Genomic DNA, 25,889 nt, shown 5'->3' with positions numbered 1-25,889 from the left:
AGTCACTGAATCCTTTACCATAAAACGATTTATTGAAGCAGAATGAACCATAAAAAGTGGTAAGTGCTTTTGCATAGAGCTTCCTCAGACCAACAATAAACATAAAAGTAAAAACATCTTATTTAAAAGAATTTGAACATCAGGTCCTCCAATCATGGATGAGTACCAATTAGTCACCAATCAGCCCTTAAAAACATACTACCATAATAACAAACAAACAATACAATGCAGTATGAACAGAGACCATAGGGAACATATAAACATCTACACATAAATATAAAGGAGTAAACATTTAAAACCTAACAATACAATATATACACAATAAAATCAAATACTATTTCCTGACCCTACGCTTTTTTAACAACGGCTTCAAAGAAGCCCGTTCATTCAGGCCACTGCCCCTATCGGCTCTCAAAATAATCATCCAATTGGTCTCCTTATACTCAGCATGATTGCGAATATCTCCTGCTCTGACAGTGGGTGTTATGATGTCAATGACCCTAAACATGAACTGTGTGTCTCACCACACTCTGCAACATGTTTCAATAGAGCATTATGATCAGAATGTACCCGAAAACTGTACATATGTTCCCTCATCCTCTCACATAAGGACCTGTTGGTCTTCCCTACATAAAAGGACTTACAGTGGACGCACTCAGCTAAATAAACCACGTTTGTGGTTCTACAATTGGCATCTACATGAAAAGTAAATGCTCTATTTAAATCAGGATGGTTAAAGGTCTCAGAAGTATTAATCAGACCACAGAAGTTACAAGTGCCACAGGGGCGGGTCACTCCTGTCCTCATGGCATTGGTACCCAAATCCCTACCTTGGCATAACAACCTCTTCAAATTCTTCCTATTCCTGTATAAAAACAAAGGCTTATCACTAACTATACCACCAACCATGGAATCCACTTGCAAGATAGACCAATGCTGCCTGAAGAGCGCAGTGAGTGCTATATTATCTTGTATATAAAATAGAGGTATCTTCACAAAGCCCCTCTCAACTGTGAACTGTTCATGGGCACACGATGATATCTCAACAGAACCATAATAAGGTGCTGCTGCACCTTCCCTTAGTAATACTAGATCAGACCAACGATTAGCAACCTCTTCCTTCCTATAACCTCTTGACATAAGTCTTTGTTCCAAAAAACTAATTTCAGTCTGAAAACCCTCAAGTGTGGGGTTCAAACGGGATGCTCTAATACCCTGTCCGCGTATCAAGTTACGGAAAATGTAATTAGGGTGCACACTGGTCCTACTGAGTAAAGTGTTCCTAAAACAGGATTTACGGAAAATACCAGTATTGATAATGGACCCTTGTAACTTTTCAATAAATAATTCAAGGAATTCAATGAGTGTCTTGGAGAACTTCATAGTGAAGTTTAAACATTCACATAGGCCATTCATAAAGGTGGAAAAATCATGCAAGGTGGCTATAGATACTCCCCAAAGAAAGAACAAATCATCGACAAACAGTCGATAAAAAACTACATTAGCTTTAAATTCTTCAGATGGAAACAACACAACAGTCTCCCATTGTGCTAGAAACATATTGGCGTAGCTATTGGCACAAGAAGTGCCCATAGCTACGCCATGTTTCTGAATATAAATGTCTTTATGAAAAGTAAAAATGTTATTCTCTGGTATTATTTCTAAAAAGTAACAAATAAGATTAATCTGCTTGTCCTGATATTCACTGTTGGCCCTGAGATATTCGTGCACATACATCGAGCCCAACTCATTTGGAATCATTGTAAAAAGGGACTGAATGTCCATGGTAACAAACACTAAATCATCAACATCAGGTACACCTTGTATACAACCATAAAGATCCAAAAGGAACTGTTAGAGTCTCTAAGTACGACCCTGTTCATATTGATAATTGGTCTAAGATATTTCTCCACATATATTGATAAAGGTTCCATAACCCACCCAGCACCTGACACAATAGGTCTCATGGGTGGGTTAAACAAGTGTTTATGGACCTTAGGAAGTCCTTGTATTATGGGTAATAATGGATCAGAGATGCTCAGAAAATGAAAGGTATCATCAGAAATTAATTTCCCCGAAAATATATCCATGATCGAATTCTGAATATTTGCAATGATTTTACAGACATCCTCTGTAGTGATTCTGCTATAATAACTACCATCATTTAACATCTCCACCATGGCTTCAGTGTAATGTATGCTATTCATCACAACTATTAGTCCTCCCTTATCATCCGGCCTCACAATAATCTTGGAGTTATCTTGTAAGCGCCTCAAGGATTTCCTCTTATTAAAGGTAAGATTGTGTCTCAACCCCCCTCGGGTAGCTCCTACTCGTTTATCATAATACTTATAGATATCATCTTCAGTTAGTTTTATATACGCCTCAACTAAAGGATGATTCATAGGAGTGAAAGTGCTGTGTTTTTTAAAATAGGGGTAATTGCTATCAGACCCTTGGGGCCTCTCATCTATATTGTCATTACTATGATAAAACCGCAACATAACATTTCTACAAAATACTTTCAAATCCAAAATTGTCAGTCAGCTTGCTATCACAAGATGGAATGAAGGATAGACCCTTACATAACACACTAGACTCATCAGGGTCCAAGGCATGAGATGATATATTTAAAATCAACGACTCTGTAATTTCCCCCACATTTTCTTCAGGGTATAATTCTGATTGTATCCCCCTGACAGTTTCCTCTTCTGACGACCCCTGCTCACTGATCTGGTACGTCTCATCGTTCTGTCCACCCTGACGGGTAGAGGAAAAGGGAGATCACCCAAGGGGCCACTAACATCAGAAATGTTAGTGGTAGAGTTGTTCACTATACACTTATTCTTGGGTCGTACAACAGGATCATTATTCTCATTAGTTAGAGTTTTATGAACTATAACATTTGGATACAAATTCTGTCCCACTGGCTTAAAAGGAGTGACCACATTGTTATTATCAGACAAACCATCATTTACAACAACATCAACCCGCTCATTCAAACAACAATTAGAAACAGGGTTGGCGTCACTATGTTCAGTGGAGATAACAGCTTCCAAACCACTGGTAACAGGAAGAGAGACACTATTACCCCTGTCTACAGAACGCAAATTAATGCTGTTATTAGTATGTTTTCTCACATTTGACTGACTCTCATTAATGACTGAACCAACTTCTTTCACCGCATGAACATCGCGGTGCACATTATTAACAATAGATTGTCCAGCTCATGGCCATAAAAATACATGACCCAGCCTAAAGTCATTACAGTCTCTTAATATCTTGGTCTTTTTCTGCTGGAGGAGTTTCCGTTCAAAAACGGCAATTCCATCAAGCATCCTTTCAAAGAGCGGATCCACAGTCTCTCTGGAAATTTTCTTAAAATCTCTTGTTTCAGTCTAAGGCTCTCTTTTAAATCATCCTCCTCAGGACTGAAAAAGTCATTAAGTAAATGCATATATTTAGCGCTTACCACAGGGTTCAGTTGTTGCCATCTTGTCATGAGCTCGGGGTAATGCGAACCCTGGGTGGACATATTCAACACCCTAAGACCTCGAGGAACAATTTTCTTCTCTAGGCAATATTCAAAGTGTTGCCATTGTAATTGAAGCTTAAGCTTCAAAAAGACCCGTTCTATCGCTTCCATATCTTGTTGTAGCTGTTCAAACTCCTGTGTCGCATCTGTGATGTCATCATTGGTGTCATTCATATCAAGTTGCCATAACAACCGATTATCCTTCTGTAGATATCTGAAAAACTGTTCCGAGAGCACTGTCTCTGACCTGTTACTCCTAGTAGGATTATAATCCAACTCCACGGTAGCGGACAAATCTGTAGCCATGTCCCAGTGGATTATGATGCAACAACAAGATAAAACCAAAAGAAATATAATAATCCACAGGGTAAATGCTCCGTTGCTCTCAAAAAGAATAAAATGTGGAAAGTGTAAAAGCAACAAAGGAGTGACCAAGGCAAAAACAGTTACTGAGATAAAGTCACTGAATCCTTTACCATAAAATGATTTATTGAAGCAGAATGAACCATAAAAAGTGGTAAGCGCTTTCGCATAGAGCTTCCTCAGACCAACAAAAAACACAAGAGTAAAAACATCTTATATAAAAGAATTTGAACATCAGGTCCTCCAATCAAGGATGAGTACCAATTAGTCACCAATCAGCCCTTAAAAACATACTACCATAATAACAAACACACAATACAAGGCAGTATGAACAAAGACCACTAGGAACAAAACTCAAAAACTAGTGTTAAAAATGTTGACAATTGTAAGGAGTGGTGAACCCAGTTTCACCTGGAATGTTCAATATACCTAAACACAAGGCAGAATAAACACAAGGCCATCTAACTGCACAGACACAATTGCAATATATCAGTATAAGAAACTAGGAATACACATACTAGCTCTAAAGGGTCTAATATAGCAAATATATCAAATGGTTAACTGACAATAGGCAAATACTGGTGGAGCCTACTATCAGATCTTCCACATAGACTGTGCAATGTTTGACAGAAACATACAATATCATACAATCCCTGAAACCATGTCCAACTTATATCAGTGATGATCCACTAGATAGTCATAATGACACAACCATATTATGCCCCCAGTCCAATCGGAAGAACAGTTCCACATAAATAAAACGTGAAATGTATGCTCCAAACCAAGCATCAACCAACGTGCAAGGTAGCCCCGTTCTCACATCTGAAGAGATGACTCAGTGGAAAGCATAATATCCGAATGACATATGCAGGTGTTAGGGCCTTTATCTTCCAAAAGAACCCTGTGAATGTAGAATACAGTCACTATCAGGACCTAGGTATAGCAGATAATGCAAACACTGTTCCCCGTATTTTCCACAGAGATAGTTGAATAACTGTACATAAATCAACATACACTGCCACAATTAGTAGGTCCGTAAGTGGATCTGACTGGGTAGTGTATTTGGCTACCTGTACCTGCACAGCCTTTTATGTTGGGCAGGCATCACATCCCCTATGTATTAGGATGTCAGAACATTTAAGTGACATCTGTAACCATAGTTTAACAAATGCTTTATGCAGACATCATACTGTACATTCTACTGCCCAGTTTAGTTTTACCATTATAGACAAGATACAGGGAGATCTAACAAACTAGGCTGGCACTCTATTTTAAATACTAAAGAAAAGTATTGGATTGTCAAATTAGGTGGTCTGTTTTCACCAGGGTTGAATGATCATTTACAACTAATACAAATATGATAAACTATTCAGTTTTATGTCAGTACATTGTGCCCATTATGCCTTAACTGGTTTATTTATTGTTTTTTATTTACTATTTTTTCTATCATCTAATTATGTGATTTGAAAGGAAATGACAGCAGGAAGTTTGACTGTATTTTCTATAAATTGGTTTAATGTGATGATGTGTTTATTCATGGAGGAAGGCAAGTACGCCGAAACCGGTATGAATGATTGAATAAATCTTTATACATGACTTTAGTGCTGGCTTCTTGTTTGAAAATTGACTTATTTTGGCCATTTGCATCAGCCGTACTTGTGGGGGGTTTTGTCTGTGTTCCTAAATCTCAGTTTGACCTATTCTCATGAAATTTCTAAGAAATGACACTGTACCAAATATCCCGAATATAATTATTCATAAGCAAGGTAAAGGAGCAACTGTACATACCAAAAAAAAAAAAATCAACGTAATGTTTATGCCACATTTTAAAAAAGGATAACATCACTTTATACAGAAATTTGGAGTCTTTTTTAAGCCTGAAGTCAACTTTTATACTTGCTATCATGAAGAGTGCAGATGTATGTATTTGAACAATATTTTGCAAATACTACACGTTCAAACTATCCATAAGAACTTACATGATGTTCAGTGCCGAAGATGACTTAATCATAATGTCATGGTCAGTATATGCAGTTTTGTTGGTGGGATCATTTCAGTGACAAAAAAGTCAAAACTCTGAAAAATTATGTACAATTTTTAATTCTGGTCAACTCAAAACAAAGTATAGTCTGCAGATAAACAGCATTTCTCACCCTGAAGGCATCATACACATATTCCAAAAGAAAACATAGGATAATGCAATATGTCAGACTATCACTGCAAATGTCTTAAGTACAAATTTGCAAGTAGCTCATCACAGAAGTAGCTGCTCAAGTAAAGAGATCATCGGTGCTTAAGAATAATTCCCTATCAATGTGATATAGATAAAAGCAGACATCTGCCCATTCCACAGCTTTCATGGATGTTCCACATATGAACCGGGCTTCTATTCTTTCAAAATCACTGCTCTGAACTACATCTTAAAAGAAGAGATGTCTGACCATTATTTTTTATTATTTTTTTTTTTTTGAGAAAAGTGACTAGACAATGTGCCTTGGCAAGAAGCACTTCCTGCCCTTGACATTTATTTGTACAATCCACAACAACCTTAATTTGTGTTCAGACTAACTCCAAGCAGCATACAGCCTTCAACCTTAGGTAGTGCTTCCACACCCAGTACCATGAACACATACTTACACAACTATACAGTACTGACAAAAGCTCTCTGTTCCAGGCAAAAGACTTGTATCCTGGCTTGGAAAAAAACAGAATTACATAGCCTTACTTAAATGTTAATAAAGAGTTAGGGCCTCCTGAAGCCAGGTCCTTTTAAGGACAAAAAGCTAAGCCCATGGGGTCAGAAAGGGAATCAATACAACAACAGCAATCCTGCCACTTTGAAGTCTCCTGATATGATGAATTACTAATGCAACTGCACTATCACTGCTACACAATAATTCATTTATCCATGAAAGACTACAAAAGCAGTCCTATGGCTCTACTCATGGGAAGGAGGTATTTACAGTATGCCCTTGATAATGGCTACATTAAATCCTGGCCTGCTTTTAGACTGGATACCTAGTCTGAATTAAATACAGACAGACATCCAAAGTATCTCTGGTGGTGGCCTCTTATCATTTTCAAAGAAAAAGACAAAGTCAGCAATCTGGGTAGAATATATTTGAATACTGACTTACCTGTTGTTCAAAGCATGTTCAAAAACAAATCTGATTTGTCTGCTAAATATCCTCTATCCTACAAATGTAATATCCAAGACACCTGTGGACATCCAACAGATATACTATTTTCTTACTATTGTGGGGAGTTGGGCAGAAAACTGTGAAGTTGAGTGTTACCTTAGAAACTGCACTGAATATGAAGGTGGGGTTAGTCTGAAGGCTTACTTTATCACTGTGGAAGCCCATATGTGGCTGTACACATACGAGGTAGCAATTTTTGTACTAGTCTAGCCAAAGTGAAAGCTACAAGGAATATTATCTGTCAGGATGGATATTTTGGTAGTACTGAACAGCTTGGTTCAAAAAAGAATCAAGGTTAAATTTTCACATAATTTAGATTCCAAGGACAGGCACCAGACTCCTAGGGGCTCTGAGGTACAAAAGTCACTTCAAGGGCTGTCTGGCTAACCACTGGGAGGAAAACAGAATATCCAAGGGCAGAAAAAAACAGTATCAGAATTTTTTGCACCCTGGGGAAGGAATCTCAATGGATTACCTCCACAAGAAATTCTTCCACTTAAGTACGTAATACTTTCTAGTGTTAGGTTTTCAGGTTGTAAGACGAGTTTAATCACTTCATCTGAAAGCTGGTCGTTAAAATGCACACATGCTCTCTGGATCCATGCTGATGGCCTCAGGTTTTTTAGGTCTAAATGCATCTGAGTTACTTCACCAAGTATGCAGACAATACAATGCTGTGGGAAGAAGAGTGTGACCTCTCTCTTTGCTATCTCAACATCTGGGAGAACCACAGTTTCCTGAGCCAGGATAGGGCACCACCAAAACTTTGCCTGTCTGCACTGATCCTTGAAGTACCTTGTTCCAACACCGGTAGTCGAGAAAAGGCAGGCCACCATGCTGAAAGATGTTGAAGATTTTCACTGCTTACATTTTTATGCAAGGCAGCTTGAAAGAAAATAAATTTCAATTAGTACTTTTTTTTCCTAACATGAAGGGGCTCATCATTAGAAGGTCACACACCTGTGAATGGGACAAGTTATCTGTGGTCTAGCTTCCATAAGTGGTTACTTGCACAAATTCTGGGCTAAGATTTGATTAGATAAAAGGAAATACAAGCCCAGCTAAAGAAAGACAGTCTCCCTCCTTATTTACAACATTACTGTTGTGGTGAATGGCATCAAGGCTGATTTGAATACCTTTGTGGCCAAAACTTATGTCATTTCCAGGATATTTGCGTACATGCACTAGGAGGTTTTGATATGGCTCAGGGCCTTCAGTTACTCCAAGTGCATCCTCCAGGCAAAGCTGGATGCACCTGTGGCAAGGGTTCACTTCTCTTGTTGTTTTCCATTACTGAGTCCATCAGGTGAACTATCTTCTAATGACAAGAATAAGAATTATCATCTAATGCAAAGGATGACTGAACCACCAGAGATTTGTGAGGAAACTCTGGATTTTATTCATATGCAGTCTGGCTAGTGAAGCCATGAAAAAAAACTATGATAGGTGCTCCGGAGCTATGAAGAAACTCTTGACAGACATGATTTTTTTTTTCTAATGGCTAACATCCTGGCAAATATTACAACTACGAATGTCATGTCAGGATCCAAGACGAACAAAAAAAATCTCCATACGGTAGGCTTTATGGATAAGCTGTCTACCATGTGCATAGCTATTTTCCTGTATAAACATTCCCCAAGACCATAATAGCTATTTGACCTGACTGAAAAATGAAGCAACTAAAATAAAAACAAGTACAGAAAATCTTCCAAACTTTTAGCCTACTACAAAAAGTATAGTTGTGTACACTTACCATAAATGTAGATATTAGAGTGAATTCACTGTTGCAGTCATCACACTTGGGTTATCTGCTTGCAGGTAGCCCTCAGTCGGCCCGAATACCAGAGACTTAGTTTTTCTGCGTCGGTTGCTGGCACTCCAGGAGTGACGTCAGGTCGTCAGGGGTATAAAAACAGGCAGCTGATGCCATTACATCAGTTTTTCTTGCCCCAAATGTCAGGAGCCCCTCAAATAGGGAGCCAAGTTATGGTGGGGAAAACACCACCAGTAAAAAGTAAATACCACTACCAATACCCCTGAAAGGGGTGAGAGAGAGAGAGAGAGAGAGAGAGAGAGAAGGGGCTGGAGGGAGGGAAACCAGGACTGCAACAGTGAATACACTTGAACATCTACATTTATGGTAAGTGTACACAACTGTATTATGTTCTTCGTGTTTCACTGTTGCAGTCATCACACTTTACTGGATTCCCAAAGCTGAAGAAGGGCGGACGCAGTCAGGAAGAGTTAGGGTTGGCTAGAAAGCCCTGCAGGACTGCTGTTGCAAAGCCTGCCCTGGATTTGTAGAAGACAGGCAAATGGTAGTGCTTGGTGAAAGTGTGTACTGAAACTCCAGGTAGCAGCTTCCAGGATGTCCCTGGTAGGGACTCCCCTGAGAAATGCAGTAGAGGTGGATGATGGCCTAGTGGAGTGTGTTCTGACCACCTGGGCGGGTTGGTTTCCCATGGTGCTTGCAGCAGAAATTAATGCAATGTGGTATCCAATTAGATATAGTTTGCTTAGAAATGGCCTTGCCCTCTGCCCCAGTTGCAAAGCTGACTAAGAGCTGGTCTGATTTTCTGAAGGCATAAGTCCTATCCAGGTAAAATCTGAGCTGCCTGTGCACATCCAAGGAGTGCAAGATCCTTTCCCCTTTATTTGGGGGATTAGGGAAAAAGGTTGGCAAATGTACGGATTGATCAAGAGCCACACTGGACACCACTTTAGGCATAAAGGAAGGGTTTGTCCTGAGAGAGACCCTGTCAGCATGGAAAATAATGAGGGGTTCCACAGCCATAAGTGCTTGTAGTTCAGACACTCTTCTAGCTGAAGTGATGGCTAGAAGCAATGCTGTTTTCCAAGAGAGGAATTTAAGTCTGCTGATGCTGCAGGCTCAAAGAATAGAAGTGTGAGCTTTTCCAGTACAAAGTTAAGGTCCCAAGCAGGGGTGGGTGTTCTCCTTGGTGGCCTTAAGTTGTTTGCCCCTCACAAGAACTGTTTGATAAGAGGGTGCGAGAAGAGAGGTGGCTCAGTGTGTAATAAGCCAAAATGGCTGAGGCATGAATCTTAATGGAAGAGAAGGACAGGCCTTTGTGGAGTAGATCTGCTAAGTAATCCAAAATTAAAAGCAGGGAGGGCAGAGTTGTTTCCTCGCCTTTAGCTTGGCTCCATGAGCAGTATCTTTTCCACTTATCCGCATAGAATTTCCTTGTACTGGGTCTTCTGGCTTCAAGAATGACGTCCAACACCAGTTTGCTGAGAGCTGCTGGGATAGGATTCAAGGGATAAGCCAGGCTGCAAGCTTTAGGCTTTGCAGTTGCAGATGCAAAATCTGCCCCTCCTGCTGAGAGAGCAGGGTAAGGGTTCTGATGTATGTGCCATGGTAGCACAGATGTCAGGTTGCGCAGCAGTGGATACCAGCGCTGGCGTGGCCAGTCAGCGGCAATAAGAAATGTCCTCGGTCTGTCCTGTCTTATTTTGAGTAATACTCTTGAGAGAAGGGGTAGGGGTGGGAACACAAACTGAGAGACTGAAAGGATAGGGCATCCACTTTCCAGGCCCTGCTGTGAGGGTTCCTGGTGCAGAATCTGCTGAGTTGGTGGTTGTAGGGGGAGGGAAAAAGGTCCACCTCTGGGGTCCCCCATTTCTGAATCAGAAGGTTGAAGGTGCTGGGCTCTAACTGCCACTCGTGTGGGTCTAGGAGATTTCTGCTCAAGTCGTCTGCCAGTGAATTTTGATTGCCTGGCAGGAAGTGAGCTTGCAGATGAACTTGTATGTCCAATGCAGTGTTCCACAGAGCCATGGCTAGCCTGCAGAGTGGGTAGGAATGTGTTCCCCCCTGCTTGTTGATGTACCACATAACTGTGGTGTTGTCTGTTTTTATTAGAAATTGCCCTGAAAAGAGTAGGGATCTGAAAGCTGTTAGGGCGTTCTGCACAGCATGCATCTCATTTTGGTTGATGTGCAGATGAATTTGACTTGGGCTCCAGTGGCCCTGAATGCATTTGCCGTCCATGTTTGCTCCCCAGGCACAGTCTGATGAATCTGTGGTTAGGGTCTGGGTGGCTTGGGGTTGAGTAAAGGGCAGTCCCTTGTTGAGGTTGCATGCTTCTGCCCACCAAAGAAACTCTGTCCTTAGGTATGATAGGAATGACTGTTTCCAGGTCCTGACAATGTTGGCACCAGAGACTTTTTAAGTACCACTGAATTTTCCTCATATGCAGTCTTGCATATGGAATTAGCAGTATACATGAGGCCATGAACCCTAGGGCCTGCAGTATTTTTCTTGCAGATAGCTGGGTTCTAGTGGCCATCTGTTTGAAGTGGGCAGTCAGATAGACTTGTTTTTCTGAAGTGAGGAATGCCATCTGGGATATTGTGTCCAAGCCTGCTCCCAGGAATACAATCCTCTGACTGGGTACCAATTTTGATTTATTTTCTTTGATGGTGTACCCCAGGGAAGTGAGGAGGTTTTTCACAAATGTCAGGTGCTGCAACAGCAATTCCTGACTGTCCGCCTGAATCAGGCAGCCGTCCAAGTAAGGGTAAATTCTGACATTTCTCGGCCTGCAGTATGCAATGGCTGGATCCAGGCATTTTGTGAATACTCTGGGCACAGTGGATAAGCCAAAGGGAACTGCAGAGAACTGATAATGCATAGATCCAGAACTGAAATGTAGATATGTCCTGCATGACTCCCTTACAGGGATGTGCAGATAGGCTTCTTTTAAGTCTAGGGTGACTAACCAGGCATCCTTGGTTAGCATAGTTGCAGGGTAAGCATTTTGAATTTAGGTACCACCAGGAAGGTGTTGAAAATTGAAAGATCCAAGATTGGGCGCCAACAGGAAGAGTCAGGAATAGAATCCTTGACCTATCTGTTCCACTGGAACCGGCTGAATAGCTCTGATGGAGAGTAGGGATAATTTGACCCTCTGCCCACTGGTTTGGGGGAAGGTCTGGGAACCCCCTTGGGGTTGGCAGTTAGTGGAAGTAAAATTTGTACTCCTGGGATACAATGTTGAGGACCCATCGGTCTTGTGTGAGGGGACATCCAGTTTTTTTGCATGAAGGGCAAGTTTTCCTCCTAGGGGTACAAGCAATTGGGCATAGATGGGGAGAGGAGTGGAGAAGTCATTGTGAGTTTTTTCTGTAAGGAGGTGGCTTACTACTCCCTGCTTTAGGGGTGGGGGCAACTCCATTGCTTAGATCTCTGCATACCCTGAGACTGTAATCTGGGTGGTCTATTTCCCCTGGGCCTGGTTTGAGATGGCTGGGAGGGGGCTGGAAAGGACCAGTGCTTAGAAGGGCAATGCCTACTGAATCTAGGGGGTTGCACTTGTAAGAATTCTTTAACAGTCTGCATAGACTTAGCTTTTTCTTCCATCTTTTTAAGAACCTCTTCTGCTTTGGTGCCAAACAAACTGTCCTTGTTCAAAGGAGCATGTAATAACTTTGATTTGAAATGGTCTAGCAAGGTCTGCTCCTTAAGCCAAGCATGCCTTCTCAATACAGAACCAGTGACTGCTGCCCGTCAAGATGCCTCTAGGGCATCAAAGCCACACTGCAAAGTATCCTTGCTGACTTGGCTTGCAGAGTGCATAAGCTCCTGCAATTCTTTATTTTCTGCACCGTCTGTAAAGGTTGTCAACTTTAGTTAAATAAATTCCACAACATGTTGCTGGTACTTCAGCATGTGAAACTGACAATATAATGCCCAAATAGCAAGAGTAGCAGAGGTATATACCTTCTTACCCCATCTGTCCAAAGCTTCGGAATATCCCTGTCCGAAGGGGTGAGATTCTTGGCTGTAGTTGCCTTGATACCTTTAGGCCCCTGGGAAATGATCTCTGGGTCAGCAGTAGGATTCTTGAAAAGAAATTTGTGAGTGTCAGATACTCTGTAGTACCCGTCTGGTTTCCTAAGAGCAGAAGGTAAAGTATCAGGAGTAAGACTGGATTCCATAAAAAACATCAACAACCTCCAGGACAGTGGGTATTGCTAAAGGTCTGTGCTGTGGCAAATCTAGGAATTCCCTTAGTCTGTTTTCGGACTGAGGATAGTCCTGGTATTCCCAGTGGAAATGCTCTCTTGAGGTATGTAAGGTTTCACCAAAAGAAAACTCCTCTGGAGGGGAGGCAGAGGGAATGGATTCCTCTGCATCTGAATCCACATAAGCAGATAAGGGCATGTCTTCATAATCAGATACCTCAGACTCATCGGACTCCTGGTCTGTTGAAGCTGCAGGGGACTGGTCTCTTTTTCTCTTAGAAGGGGAAGGCTGGCTTCCCCTAATCAGTATAATAAGGTCTTCTGCCATTCTAAGCATTTGTCTTTGAGGCATGGGAGGAGGTGCATGCGCTTTGGTCATTGGTTTTCTAAGCATAGTGCATACTCTTGGCCTAAGAAACTCGGTAGTTTTAGATAAAGTCGCCGGTTTGAGTCGAACATCGGTAGTGCGAAGAAATGCCACAGAAGCCAGTGCCTGCACAGAGGCTCTGGACCCATCTAAGGTAGAGACATCTGCAGGTTCCATAGTCAAAGAAGAGTCTCGTGGCATACCAGACTCCGAATGGTTCTCGGTAGAGGCCTGCAAATCCCTAGAAGTGGGCATCAGGGGCTGTGAAAGCACCTCACCGAGTACCGGCGAACTGGCGACTAGCTTAATGGAATCATCGTTGGGAGCTTTGGACCAATGCGGTCTATGTCTTTATCCTTATTTTTTTTGGAATATCGGTAGTCGGATGGCTTACCGAAGCCATTTCGGAATACGGAGCTTGAGAGTGGAAGAATTTAATGACAAAGAGAGCCTGACGATGAATGGTTCGGGCGTTGAACAAGGCACAAAACCGACCGCGAGGTACGTCGTGGTCTCGGCCTAAACAGGTGACATAGTAAGAATGAAAATCTCTGTGTGGTATTTGCTTTCCACAGGCAAGACAATTGTTAACTTTTTCCGACATCGGTAAGAGCAAGAAAAAAGGATCCCCAATGGGGTACTTAGCTTTAGAAGACTTCAGGATTATTCAATTCGTAAACGAAAATTCAGGTAGCGGCCGACCGTTACTTGCGAACTGCTTCTGCTTCGGGCTCCTTGGCAAGAAAGACTGGTGTAATGGTGTCGGCTGCCTGTTTTTATACCCCTGACAACCTGATGTCAGTCGTGGAGCGACAGCAACTGACACAGAAATACTAAGTCTCTGGTATTCGGGCAGAATAAGGGCTGCCTTCAGGCAGATAACCCAAGTGTGATGACTGCAACAATGAAACACAAAGAACATCAGACATATTAATGGCACCTATAGTGCAAATAAACAAGCAAGTGTACTTGCAAGAGGCAAGATCTGCATTTGATGTGAGCAAACACCCATTTTTTATGGAGTACATACTGACATCACAGTGACAATGGAGTCTGTCCAGCAAAGGATGAGGAAAGGTGCTAAGCTTGGGAAGTCAAGATGTTGGGCCTTCTTGGCAGAAGTCCTCCTAGTCAAGACTACTCCAACAGTGACCCATACTGGTGAATATCATCTATGTCAGGCATACAAACAAACAGACAAGAATGCCTCTGCTGTCAGTTGGTAAGAGGAGCAGTTTACACTTCAGATAAAAAAGTGCAACATTTCTGCTGCAACTATACAAACTTGCACATGAGAAGTTTCACTCTATTTCACCCTGCTACTAAAAAAAAAAATCAATATGAACATACTCTTTACTGAATTTAGATAACTTTTCTGAGAACACCATTGACTATTCATAATTTACAAACAAATGAATTCCAAAATCACCTTAGATGCAGGGATTTCCAGTAATGCTCCAAGCTCTTCAAAGGTAATATTGTTGTACAGCTTGCTTGCAGAAAGCAGATTATGTTCAATTACTGCTCTGTCAAGAATACTTGATCCTGGGGAAGAAATAACAGACAAGAACAAAAACTGAAAAGTCCTTTTTTAATCTTTCATTACGGTGAAGGTATTCTGAGGAAATGCAGTATGGTTTAAAAAATAGGGGGAAAAAAAAAAAGAAATGTAACATGGATTAATTAGTTGTCTCAAACATGCCCTTGCAGACACACTCCTCAATCTGTAATTTAAGTTTAGCTATTGGTTTTGTCCCCAGTGAGTGGTGTACAGGACTGGTAATGTCCCTCCACAAAGGTGGCCTAACAACCAATCCAGATAATTACAGATCTATCAGTCTTACAAGCCTCATCTGCAAAGCCATGGAACGTATAACAACTAACTTCCTTAACTGTCATATCAAGCATTTTGTTAGACTTGACTAACATCTGGTTTTGAGAAGCTAGATCATGTTTATTTAATCTTGTAAATTTCTTGGAATAGATTACAGAGGGTGTAGATAGTGACCATGCACTGCATGCAGTGCATTTTGCCCTGGCTAAGGACTTTGACAATACTCTCATGCTGGCATCAAACAAATTTTAAATGTTTTAAAAAGTGGCCAATATGTGCTGACGTAGACAACAAACTGAAAGACAGAACCCACACAGTTTGAGCTGCAGGTGCAGCATTAGAAATTATGAAAAGTGACCAGTAGCATTCCACAGAGGTCACTGCTGGGACCTCTCCTTTTTGGTATTTACTTTCCAGAACTCCAAGCAGAAAGCCAAAACCTCTGGCTAACAAAGTTTCCAGACTATTGCAAACTGAGGTTGTTGGTAAGACACCCTTTGGCATCCAAATTTTCCAAAACAAACTTGCCTTAATAAATACTTAGCATACTAAAAATGACCGCGGTGGTACAGCAGTAGTGTTGCTGCCTCACAGCAAGAGATTCTCCTGTTCGATTCACGGCTGGAGTGCCTTCTGTGTGGAGTCCGCATGTCCTCCCCGCGGTCGAGTGGCCTCCGAAAGACATGCGTAAATGGGCGTGCCTTCGCTGAAGGTTGGGCGTCGAGCTGGCACCTCGGCACCCATAAAACATCTACTGCCAATCACTAGCAGACTGGAGTTCCACTGTGGCGACCCCTAACCGGGAAAAGCTGAAAAGACAAACAACATACTAAAAATGGGCCCCTCTAAATGCTAAAAGGTATATCATGTTTGATACACAAACCCTCCCCCTCATCATACTGTCTACACAACACAGCTCTACAAACCCATCACTTAATGGCAGTTAAGAAATTATTTTTACAGAATCATAATAATAATAATAATAATAATAATAATAATAATATTACTTAGTCCAGCTAACTGCCGAAGGAACATCACAAATGTCTGAAGAATGAATCACTCCTTTACGCTCAGCAATAGTCAGCCCGATTATAGAGTACAACTCTCCCGTTAGGATTGATTTCACTAAACATATTACACAATTAGAAAGAACCCAAAGGTTCCTAATTAAAAAGATCATAGGCCTAAAGTCCCTGAGCTACTGAGGATAGAACCTCTAACCTTTTATTTAGTGTCCTGTATAAGTTTGAGGGGTGACCTTGGACTTGCTTAGCATGGCACTGGAGACCTGGATGTCCTGGAACTCCTGTTTCTCAGCAAGTCCAACATCTCTACCTACACTCTACACTAGAACAAGGGACCTACATCTTGATCAAATATAAAAATAATAAAAAAGAAAACCCACAAGGGATAGGGTTATAACCCAGTGCCTCCCAAACCACTGGAGTAAACTTCCCCTGCACATTAAGCAGTGTGATTCACTACCTTTCCTTTAAATATAAACTAGAGGACTAAATGGGTATGCACAAATTTACTCCAGGACTGACGTGTATGGTCCTTCTGGACAAGGGAGGTGCTGCCTGAGGGAGGGTACTAACAATGCAAGAATGGTTATGAGACTCAGTGTCCTTGGAATATCTACAAATTTATGTACATCGCACCTGCCTAAAAAAGCCCTGCACGATACAGTCAATAAATACAAAACAATTACACATTATGCAGCTTTCTTATCTTAGTGCATTTTTCACAGCACCAAAAACACTCAACTAGACAGGATTCTTTATGCTTAATGAAACAAACTAACACGGACACATATAAATATACTTTTTCTTCTGCTCTGCTTCTATGGCACCTATCGACATTATAAAACACTTTCCTTATCTTATGGACAGCATAAAAACCTTCGATTTGAACAGACATTTCTATTCAAATATCCTGAACCGTCTTTCACCATGTGGTACGTCTGGCTATACATACATCTATTTAATAAACCTTTTTTGTTTTATCTAGCCCCTCTAACGTCATGAAACTATTATAGTTGAGGTACACTACAAGAGTTGTTTCAAACCTCTGGTCAATGACCATACTAAAGCAACCCTCCATTTTCAACTCAAACATTGTGGAACTTATAACACTTAACTTTTTTCCACAAGGACTATAAAGCATTATCTACTCTCTCGTCCTTAATCCTAAAATGCCACCACATAAGACCATTTCTTTTGCAAAAACAAACTCAGTGTTGCCTACAGGTAACAAGAATACTATACATAGGTCAATCTTCCTTTTCAATAACAGATGCACTACTCTATCAGCATGTTTTACCATACATGGCAACTCTATTCTATGTTCAGAGTACAGCCAAAACTTATACCTATAAAATAGAAAAACAGACTTTACTTCCATTATCCTAAGCACTTTTTCCACTTAGCATCACACTTTCTGTACATAAATATAACACCTTCAGTTGGATTTTATATATATATATATATATATATATATATATATATATATATATATATATATATATATATATATCTATATATCAATACGACCAAGGCACACCAAAAATAACCAATAAGTTCCAAAAGTGCCCAGGGACACAAAAACACCATGAGGACAGTAGTAAAAGGATGTTTATTCAGCCAAATAATAAAGCACACCACATTACTGCTTCACCATGTACATTATGTTTTCTTTCGTACCACGTTCATCATATATCATTATATATTAATCCATCACATTTGACACACCCATCTTCTTAAAAAGAATAATTTTATCTCATGAAACTCTTGGTCTACCATCATCCCACACAACTTCGTAGCATATTGTTTATTCAGCCTTGAAAAATCTCCTGGAATTTTATCTGGAAAACACATAAAAGAAGCAGTGAAACAAAAAAGTGGACTGCTTGGATTCTGATCCAAATCCAAGCCATACTTTTCCACTTAAGGAAATTTTCACTTAACATCTTCCTTAGAATACTAACTTTCAACAGACGTTAAACTGTCCCCAGCCATGCTCCCAAATGACCAATAAATCGGTACTTGTGGCAAGCAGAATATGTCTTACACCCTCAGTAACAGACTGTAGTTTACCTGCACTGCTCTTGTGCTTGCCTTAATGATCTTATATAGTCAGAAGTCTTACCATACTTATCTAACATTTGAAACATTTCAATTTCCTTCTCAGAATTAATCACAAAACAGAATATCACTTGGAAACAAAGACATTTTTATTTAACGAACTGCCACACATTCCCTTAAATCTGATGTCCTTACTGGTTACCAAACATTCTAAAGACAATGAAAACAGAATGAAGAGTGCCTATCCTACTCCCCTTGACAATAAGAGGGACCAAGACATTCCTGCATATATCTTGAGTTCTGCTGTAAGTTTTTTTTTTTAAAATGACTTGTATCAAATAGATAAACTCAAAGAAAACCAAATTAGATTTACAAAATGCATCCACTCCATATTATTTGTTGAAGTATACAGAGAGACCAAATAGCTGCTTCTAAAATTGTCCTATAGTCAGTCTCCTTGTAAAAGGCTCTAGATGAAGCCACTTCTCTAGTAGAATAAGCCTTTGCTGGAGAGGGTAAAAATTTGTCAAGCTGAGTGTAGCAAAAGGAAATAGACTTAGATTCATTAGGAAACCCAGCTTCAAAGCCAACTATTGCTAACTGAAACAATTGGTCAGACTTGCAAATATACTTAGCCTTATTCAGGCAAAACCTGAACTATCTATGCACATCAAGAGAACATAGAATCATTTCTCCCTTATTTTGTAGGTTAGGGAAGAAAGTGGGAAGATTTATAGCCCATTTGAGAGATGGTTCATGTACTACTTTAGGCACAAAGGAAGGATTAGCCCTTAAAAGACACACTGTCCGTATGAAAAATAAGGAAGGGAGGGGTTGCCTTAAGGGCATGTAGCTCAGAGAATCATCTGGCAGAGGTGGGAGCTACCACAAGAATAGTTTTCCAAGTACAGAATTTGAGCGAGGCAGATACTGCTGGTTCAAAAGGAGGGAGAACAAGTTTTTCCAGCACATAGCTGAGGTCCCAAGCAGAAGAGAGTGGGCTTTCCTTTGGGGGGGGGGGGGTTTAGGTGGAGTACCCCTTTTAACAACATTTTCACCTAGAGTCTAGCCAGAAGTGGAAGATCCTGAGGAAGGCACGGAGATATGGCTGAAATGTGTGCCTTAACAGATGAATACACTAGGCCAGACTGTGTAACAGCTCAAACAAATAAGGGAGGACCGGTGTGGTATTAACCTGGCCTGGGTCCGGATTTTAACATGACACTATATAGTAACGATTTTCCATTTTGCTATGAAAGATTTTTTTGGTACCAAAGTCTAATCCAACTTTACCAGGAGTAGTGAATATAGTAACAGAGACAAAACAACTGGAAATGGGATCTTTACAAAAAGAGGAGTAAATTACATTGAAAAAAATGGGAATTTTGGGAACAATACATCCAGAGTAATGTTTTGGAGAAGGAATGAGATTTAAAAGAAGGCAGGAGTTGAATGCGCTATATAATGTTTGACTGAAAATGACTGGCTACATTATAAGTGATGTAAAATGTTTGCAACTAAAAACGTCAATATGGTTTGCTTTCATTTCCACAAAAGTATGACTGCCTATATCATAAGTGATAATTTAATAAAGATGTTTCTTGTTTAAAAATATATAAAATTCTGGTAGTATGTTTTCTTGCCTTCTGGACAAGCTTAAGCATGTCTTCAGAAAATTAGTGTCAAACGGATCTGAATCCCATCATCTATAGTGTCAAGTTGAGGGATGACAGGTAGAGATGAAGTAATGAACCATTCTGCTGGTTAAGCAAGTCCATTGTAGAGGGAAGCTACTGGTGACGGGCCTTGGCTAGGTGGAAGCGAAGGGGGAACCAGTGCTGTCTTGGCTAATAGGGAGTCACCAGCAAGACCACTGGGTATTTTCTTTGGATTTTTAATAAGACCTTGGGAAGAACAGGAAGTGGAGGGCAGGCATGTAGGAACAGTCATTTCTAAGGAAATGACACTGTTTTCCAAGCTTGAGGAAAGTTAAGTCCTGGCGCAAAAGAGGAGAACCTGTTTGCTGTTAATATAGGGAAAAGGATCACTCTGTGGCACCCCTCAGTTGTGAACTACATCTAGGAAGATCTCCCTGTTGAACATCCATTCATGGGAATATTCCCTTGATCTAATAACGAAAGTCTGTCAACAGGAGCAGCCTTAGGTCAACTGGCTCCCTAGGCAAAAGGGCTCCATGGCGCCCCCCCCCCCCACCACATCACCCGGTGCCCCCATCCTAGTCTACCTACACCAAATTAATACTGGAAAAGTGCCCCTGTTAGAGCGGCACCCTAGGCGGCCACCTAGTTGACCTATGCCTAAGGCCGGCTATGTCTGTCAAGACCTTATCCTGAGAGAAAGGTTTGCTTTTGTAGCCTACTCTCATGCCAAAATAGCAGTGTGAACAGTTTGTAAGATCTGCTGTCCTCATGCTTGTTTATGTACCACATGACCATTGTGTTGTCTGTGAACACTCAAGGGTCCTGTTTTTTAAGAATGGGAGAAGATCTGACGAGCCTGTATTAATGCCCTTATCTCCTTCAGATTTATGTGCCGTGATCTTAGGTTTGTCTGCTATTGTCCCTGAACTTTCAGGTTGCTCATCCATGCATCTCATGCACAGTCTGATGCATCTGTGTGCAGCTCCTGTTGTGGTGACTGCTGTTGAAAGGAAGACCTGGGTTGAGCTTTATCTGTGATATTCACCACAGTGTTTCCTTCTTTAGGCAAGGCAGGAGTGGAACCTGTGTGTTAAGGGGATGAGAATGTTGGGACCAGATGCATTTCAGGTACTACTGGATCCTCCTCATATGGAATTTGGCAATAGGAACTATGGGATGATTGCTGTCATGAATCCCACTGCTTTGAGAATCTCCCTTGCAGTAAATGTGAGATGAGTATCTGCTGAGAAATCTATATTAACAGGTTGGACAAAACAGTATATCTGGATTCCCAGAGTCCTGCAGTAAGCTATGACCATGACAAGGCACTTTGTGAAGACTCTGAAGGCTGTAGAGAGTCCAAAGTGCAAAGCAGAGAACAGAGTGTGATGAACCTGTAGAACACATCAAAAATTTCCTATATGCCTGGTGAATCGGTATATAGACAGAGGCATCCTTTAGGTCCACAGACACCAAAAAGGCTAGAGGGAGAATGAATAGAAGCACAGTTTGCAGGGACAACATCTTGAAAGATGGGATAAAGGGAATGGTGTTGAGGGTGGAGAGATCCAGAATCTGCTTCCAGTTTCCTCCTCTTCTTGGGTCAAGGAACAAATTGCAACAGAACCCTTTTCTTACATATTGTGGAGGCACTGGTTCTACTGTGCCCTACTTGAGAAAGGTTTGAATGGTGGGACAGAGAAACTGTACCTTATTTTGTGGAGGGGAAGGGATGGCAATGAATAAAGGCACTTTTTTTTACAGGTCATTCTATACCCCTTTTAAATGACTGAAAGAACCCATTTGTCTAAAATGATAAGTGGCCAATTTTTTAGGGATGAGGTGAGCCGTTTGGACAGGGAAGAAGACAGAGTAGTCAGGTAAATTTGTTTAGGTAAGCAGGCCTCCCAGATCTACAGTCCTGGTCTGGTTTATCCTGGAATTTTTTCCTAGGCATTTTCTTGGCCTTATGAGAAGACCTTGGTTCCCTGTGAGTGAAGTAAGTGGGTTTTGTAGGGTAATTCTTTTGGTATCTTGGCACAAAAGTAATAATCATCTGTTTACTGTCCTTCAGAATTTTAACTTATTCCTGAAATTGCTTGAAAAAGACTGATATCACCCAAACTAAACAAAAAGGTCCTTGTTTAAAGGAGAGTCTAGGAGTTTTGCCTCAATATCCTCTAGTAGGGACTAAAACTGTAGCCATCCATACCCCTGATTACAGGACCTGCAGTCACTACCCTAGATGAAGCTTCTACTGCATCATAGCTGCACTTGATGCTGTGCCTAGCCATTTAAGAAGCCTGAGCAACAATTGATGAAGATTGTTTACTGACAGGTTCCTGAGGCGTAGACCATGTTTTACTTAAATTGGCTGGAATAGATACTTATTTAGTCATCCGAGTCTGATAATTTAGAGCGTTAAAGTCCAGAGTATGGGATGTATAAACCTTTTTCCCCAATCTGTTCATTGTCCAGTTGTCTTTATCAGAAGGAAGAGCATTAGCAATAGGTGCTAGCTTAGAGGGCTTGTCTTTAGACATGGAAAACGCATAGGGGCCAGCCACAGGGTTTTTGCAGACACATTTCAAGTCCAAAGGGAAACTTGTAAAACCTGTCAGGCCTTTTAGAAGCTAGTGGCTAAGAATTTAATGAAGTGAAGTGAAAGCAGATTCAAAGCCATCAAGAAAAGCTTCCAGAACAGGAAGTAAATGTGCAGTAGCAGGGATGCCTACTTCCAAGAGGTCACAGCATCTTTGCTGAACTTCAGAAATCTTAGATTCCCATTCAAAATGCTTCATCATATTAATAGTTTCCCCAAATTAAGTTTCTTGGAAAGGGAATCTTTATCAACTGAAGCCATATGGCCTGGCGAATGGATTTGAGATGAGTAGGCCGTGGAGCACTCTGTCTTTTTTATCATCTTCATCCTCAGATCCAAGTGTCTGTTTTGGACAGTGGAAGGAGAAACGGTAGTTAGTAAGCCCTGCAAAAGATGGTGACCCAGGTGACATTATAGCTTTAAATAGGCCTTGGGAAAAACCTCGCCACTTTTCTTTGGATATCTGAGAAACATTTTTATTTTTTTTCTTTCTTTTTCCTAGGTGTGACATCTGCTTTGACTAAACATGGAGGCTCTGACCCCTGACAAACCTCAACGAGCCAACTGGAATTTCCTCTTCAACAAGGATCTGCAATATGCCTTTAGATCCTTTGTAAATTATTAAGCAGGATCCCCCTTCTCACCATCATTGGTAACTTCAGTCATTTCAGAAGTGTGAACCTCGGATGCCATACTGGCTACTGACACTGCCATGGTAGCGGGAGTCCAAACAGATGTTGGGCACACTGCAGGTTTGGAAACCTTCAGGTACATCTGACTCTGACTCGACAGTCATGATATCAGGCCTAGGCCTCAATCTTTGCTTGGGTGAGGTGCTTAAGGTACAGAATTTCCAAATGTGAATTGAGAGATGAAAGCAATGTTCTTAAGGTCTTTAGAACAAAGGAATGTCGGATCGTACAGTTTTTGTGGTCATGCTCTGCACCTCAGCAGAAAAGTCAGTGGGAGTGGAGATCCTTGTCGGGAATCTGCATACCACAACTGCACTTTCCCTCCTAGCTGACATCTAATAGAGCAACAAACAACAAAACAATGCAACTGAGAATAAAATAATGAAGGCTCCCCAATGGGGCACTTATCTGAATCAGTGAAGGCCAACGGTATCAATGCTCATGCGCAGAACAGATTGACGGATAAGAAACCTGCATTCAGACTGGCGGCAAGACAGTCGGAGGACTTACACTCATATATTCTCTTATGTACCCCTTATGCCCACGGGCATAGGACTTGTCGAATATATGGCATTGGAACCCTGACCAGATGTTCAGGTAATTTGCTGAGCTAACCTGACAGTTTGGAATACTACAACAATGACCCAAGGAAGGTCATCTTATGATATTTTCATCAGAAATTCTTTTGCCTAGCTATCATATCACAATTCCCATCACATCTGAAGGCATTTTGCCAAAGAAAACAAATACAGAAGATGTTGGTAGCTTTTTTTTTTTTTTTTTTTTTATTTCACACCCTTTTTTATTTCATACCCACTAAATTCATAAAACTATTCAGGCTCAAAATTTACAACTCTGACTCTACAATGTTATAATCCTGTATACATTCCCTTTCCTGGAGCCATAAACCTGTTAAACTCACTAATTAGCTAAGCTGTGCAAGCCATGAAATACTACAATGTGACAGACCTACAGAAGGAAGATAGAAGTGAAAAAAAAAAAGTTATGTACTTATCATAACTTTTCATCTGTGTTGTCTATCTTCATTCTTCTTCAACAGGTGGGGTTCAGATCCGACCCATCGGATCCGACTTGGCTGATGCTAAAGTTCGCAGCCACCAAATCTCTCGAGCTTCTCCCTTACCCACAATGCACCTACCAAACTGCCTCAGATCTGGTTTGCTGCTACATTAGCATAGGAAGATTAAGAGAATTATGGAAAAGCCATATTCAGAGTCATAGAGAGAGAGAGAGAGAGAGAGAGACCATGTAAATACTCATTCCTCCAAAAGCCAAGGAGGGGAGTTGAGGAAGAATGAAAATCGACAATACGGATGGAGCGTCATGGTAAGGACATAACTTCTTTATCTGATGTTGTCAATCTTTATTCTATCCTCAACGAGTGGGACAGCCTCCCTAGCTACTTGTATCCAGGGTGGACTCAAGGAAGGATATTCCTAAGCACCACAGAATTAAATGATGCCCTATCTCTGGAAACCAGATCCAATTTGTAATGAGTGACAAAGTAATGGGGAATAGCCCAAGTTGCTGCTGCACAAATGTCATCCATAGAAATTCTTTACTGAAAAGCTAGGAAGTAGCCAGAGATCCAGTGGACAGTGCTTTCAAAAGATGTGTAACAGGAATGCCCAGTTTAGCACAAACAAAGGAAATGCAATTTGTCGGCCACTTTGATAGGATAACTTTGGAAACTGGTTTTCCCAACTTTGGTTCAGAAAAGGAGATAAAAAGCTGTGTCTGCTTTCCTGATTTTTTCTGTTCTATTCAAATAGAATTATCTATGAACATCCAGTAAATGTAAAATGTATTCTCCTTTGCTGGTAAACTTGGGAAAAAAGCATTGGCAAACTGATAGATCTATTGATGTTGGATTCTGACACTGCATTTGGAAGAAAAGATGGGTTGGTACATAAAAGGTCACTCTTTCTTTGTGGAAACCAAGTAAGGGGATTTAGAAGATAGTGCTTGGATCTCAGAAATTCTTCTTGCAGAAGTAATGGCAGCCAAGAAAACTGGTCTTCCATGCAAGATACTTAAGGTCATATGTAGCTGCTGGTTCAAAGGGAGGTTGCGTGAGTAACAGAAGCATCAAATTGAAGTCTCATGGAGTTGTAGGGTCTTAAAAAAGAGGCTTTAGAAGAAGTGTCCCTTTTACAAAGGCCTTGCACAATTTGTGAGAAGCTATGGATGTGCCATTAAAATTTGTACGGTAGTTCTAGATTGCTGCCAGCTTTACTTTAACGGTTGAAGAACTAGCACCGTTTTGTAAAAGGTGTCCAAGGAAATCTAAAATGTAATTGATGGGAGCTGAAGAGAAGTCAAGATTATGTTGCAGAGCCAAAAGGGCAAACCTTTTCCATTTACATGAATATGTTTTTTCATTTCAAGAGTTTATGGGAAGACAAAATTATATGTCTGACAGGTGAGGACAGCAAAGACTGTCTGGCTACTGAGGGAACTGGGGAAGCCAAGCAGTCAGTTTAAGGTTTGGTATATCTGGGTGTGACATGCCTATTGGGTGAGACAGGAGGTCTGGAGTCAGA

The 25,889-nt window shown here is 40.9% G+C and overlaps 1 protein-coding gene across 1 annotated transcript in view; it reads right to left on the bottom strand.

Moving 5' to 3' along the window:
- COPS4 (COP9 signalosome subunit 4) overlaps positions 1–25,889 on the bottom strand; it is a 687,025-nt gene that overhangs the window by 354,040 nt on the left and 307,096 nt on the right. The window contains exon 6 of the mRNA XM_044060383.1: positions 14,883–14,998. Within this exon, the coding sequence (XP_043916318.1) occupies positions 14,883–14,998 (116 nt within the window). The remainder of the gene's footprint in view (positions 1–14,882; positions 14,999–25,889) is intronic.

Source organism: Protopterus annectens, chromosome 2.part0, assembly GCF_019279795.1.
Source record: "Protopterus annectens isolate FY-2018-M chromosome 2.part0, PAN1.0, whole genome shotgun sequence".
NCBI classification, from domain to species: domain Eukaryota; kingdom Metazoa; phylum Chordata; order Ceratodontiformes; family Protopteridae; genus Protopterus; species Protopterus annectens.
This window is presented reverse-complemented; position numbering and strand designations above follow the sequence as displayed.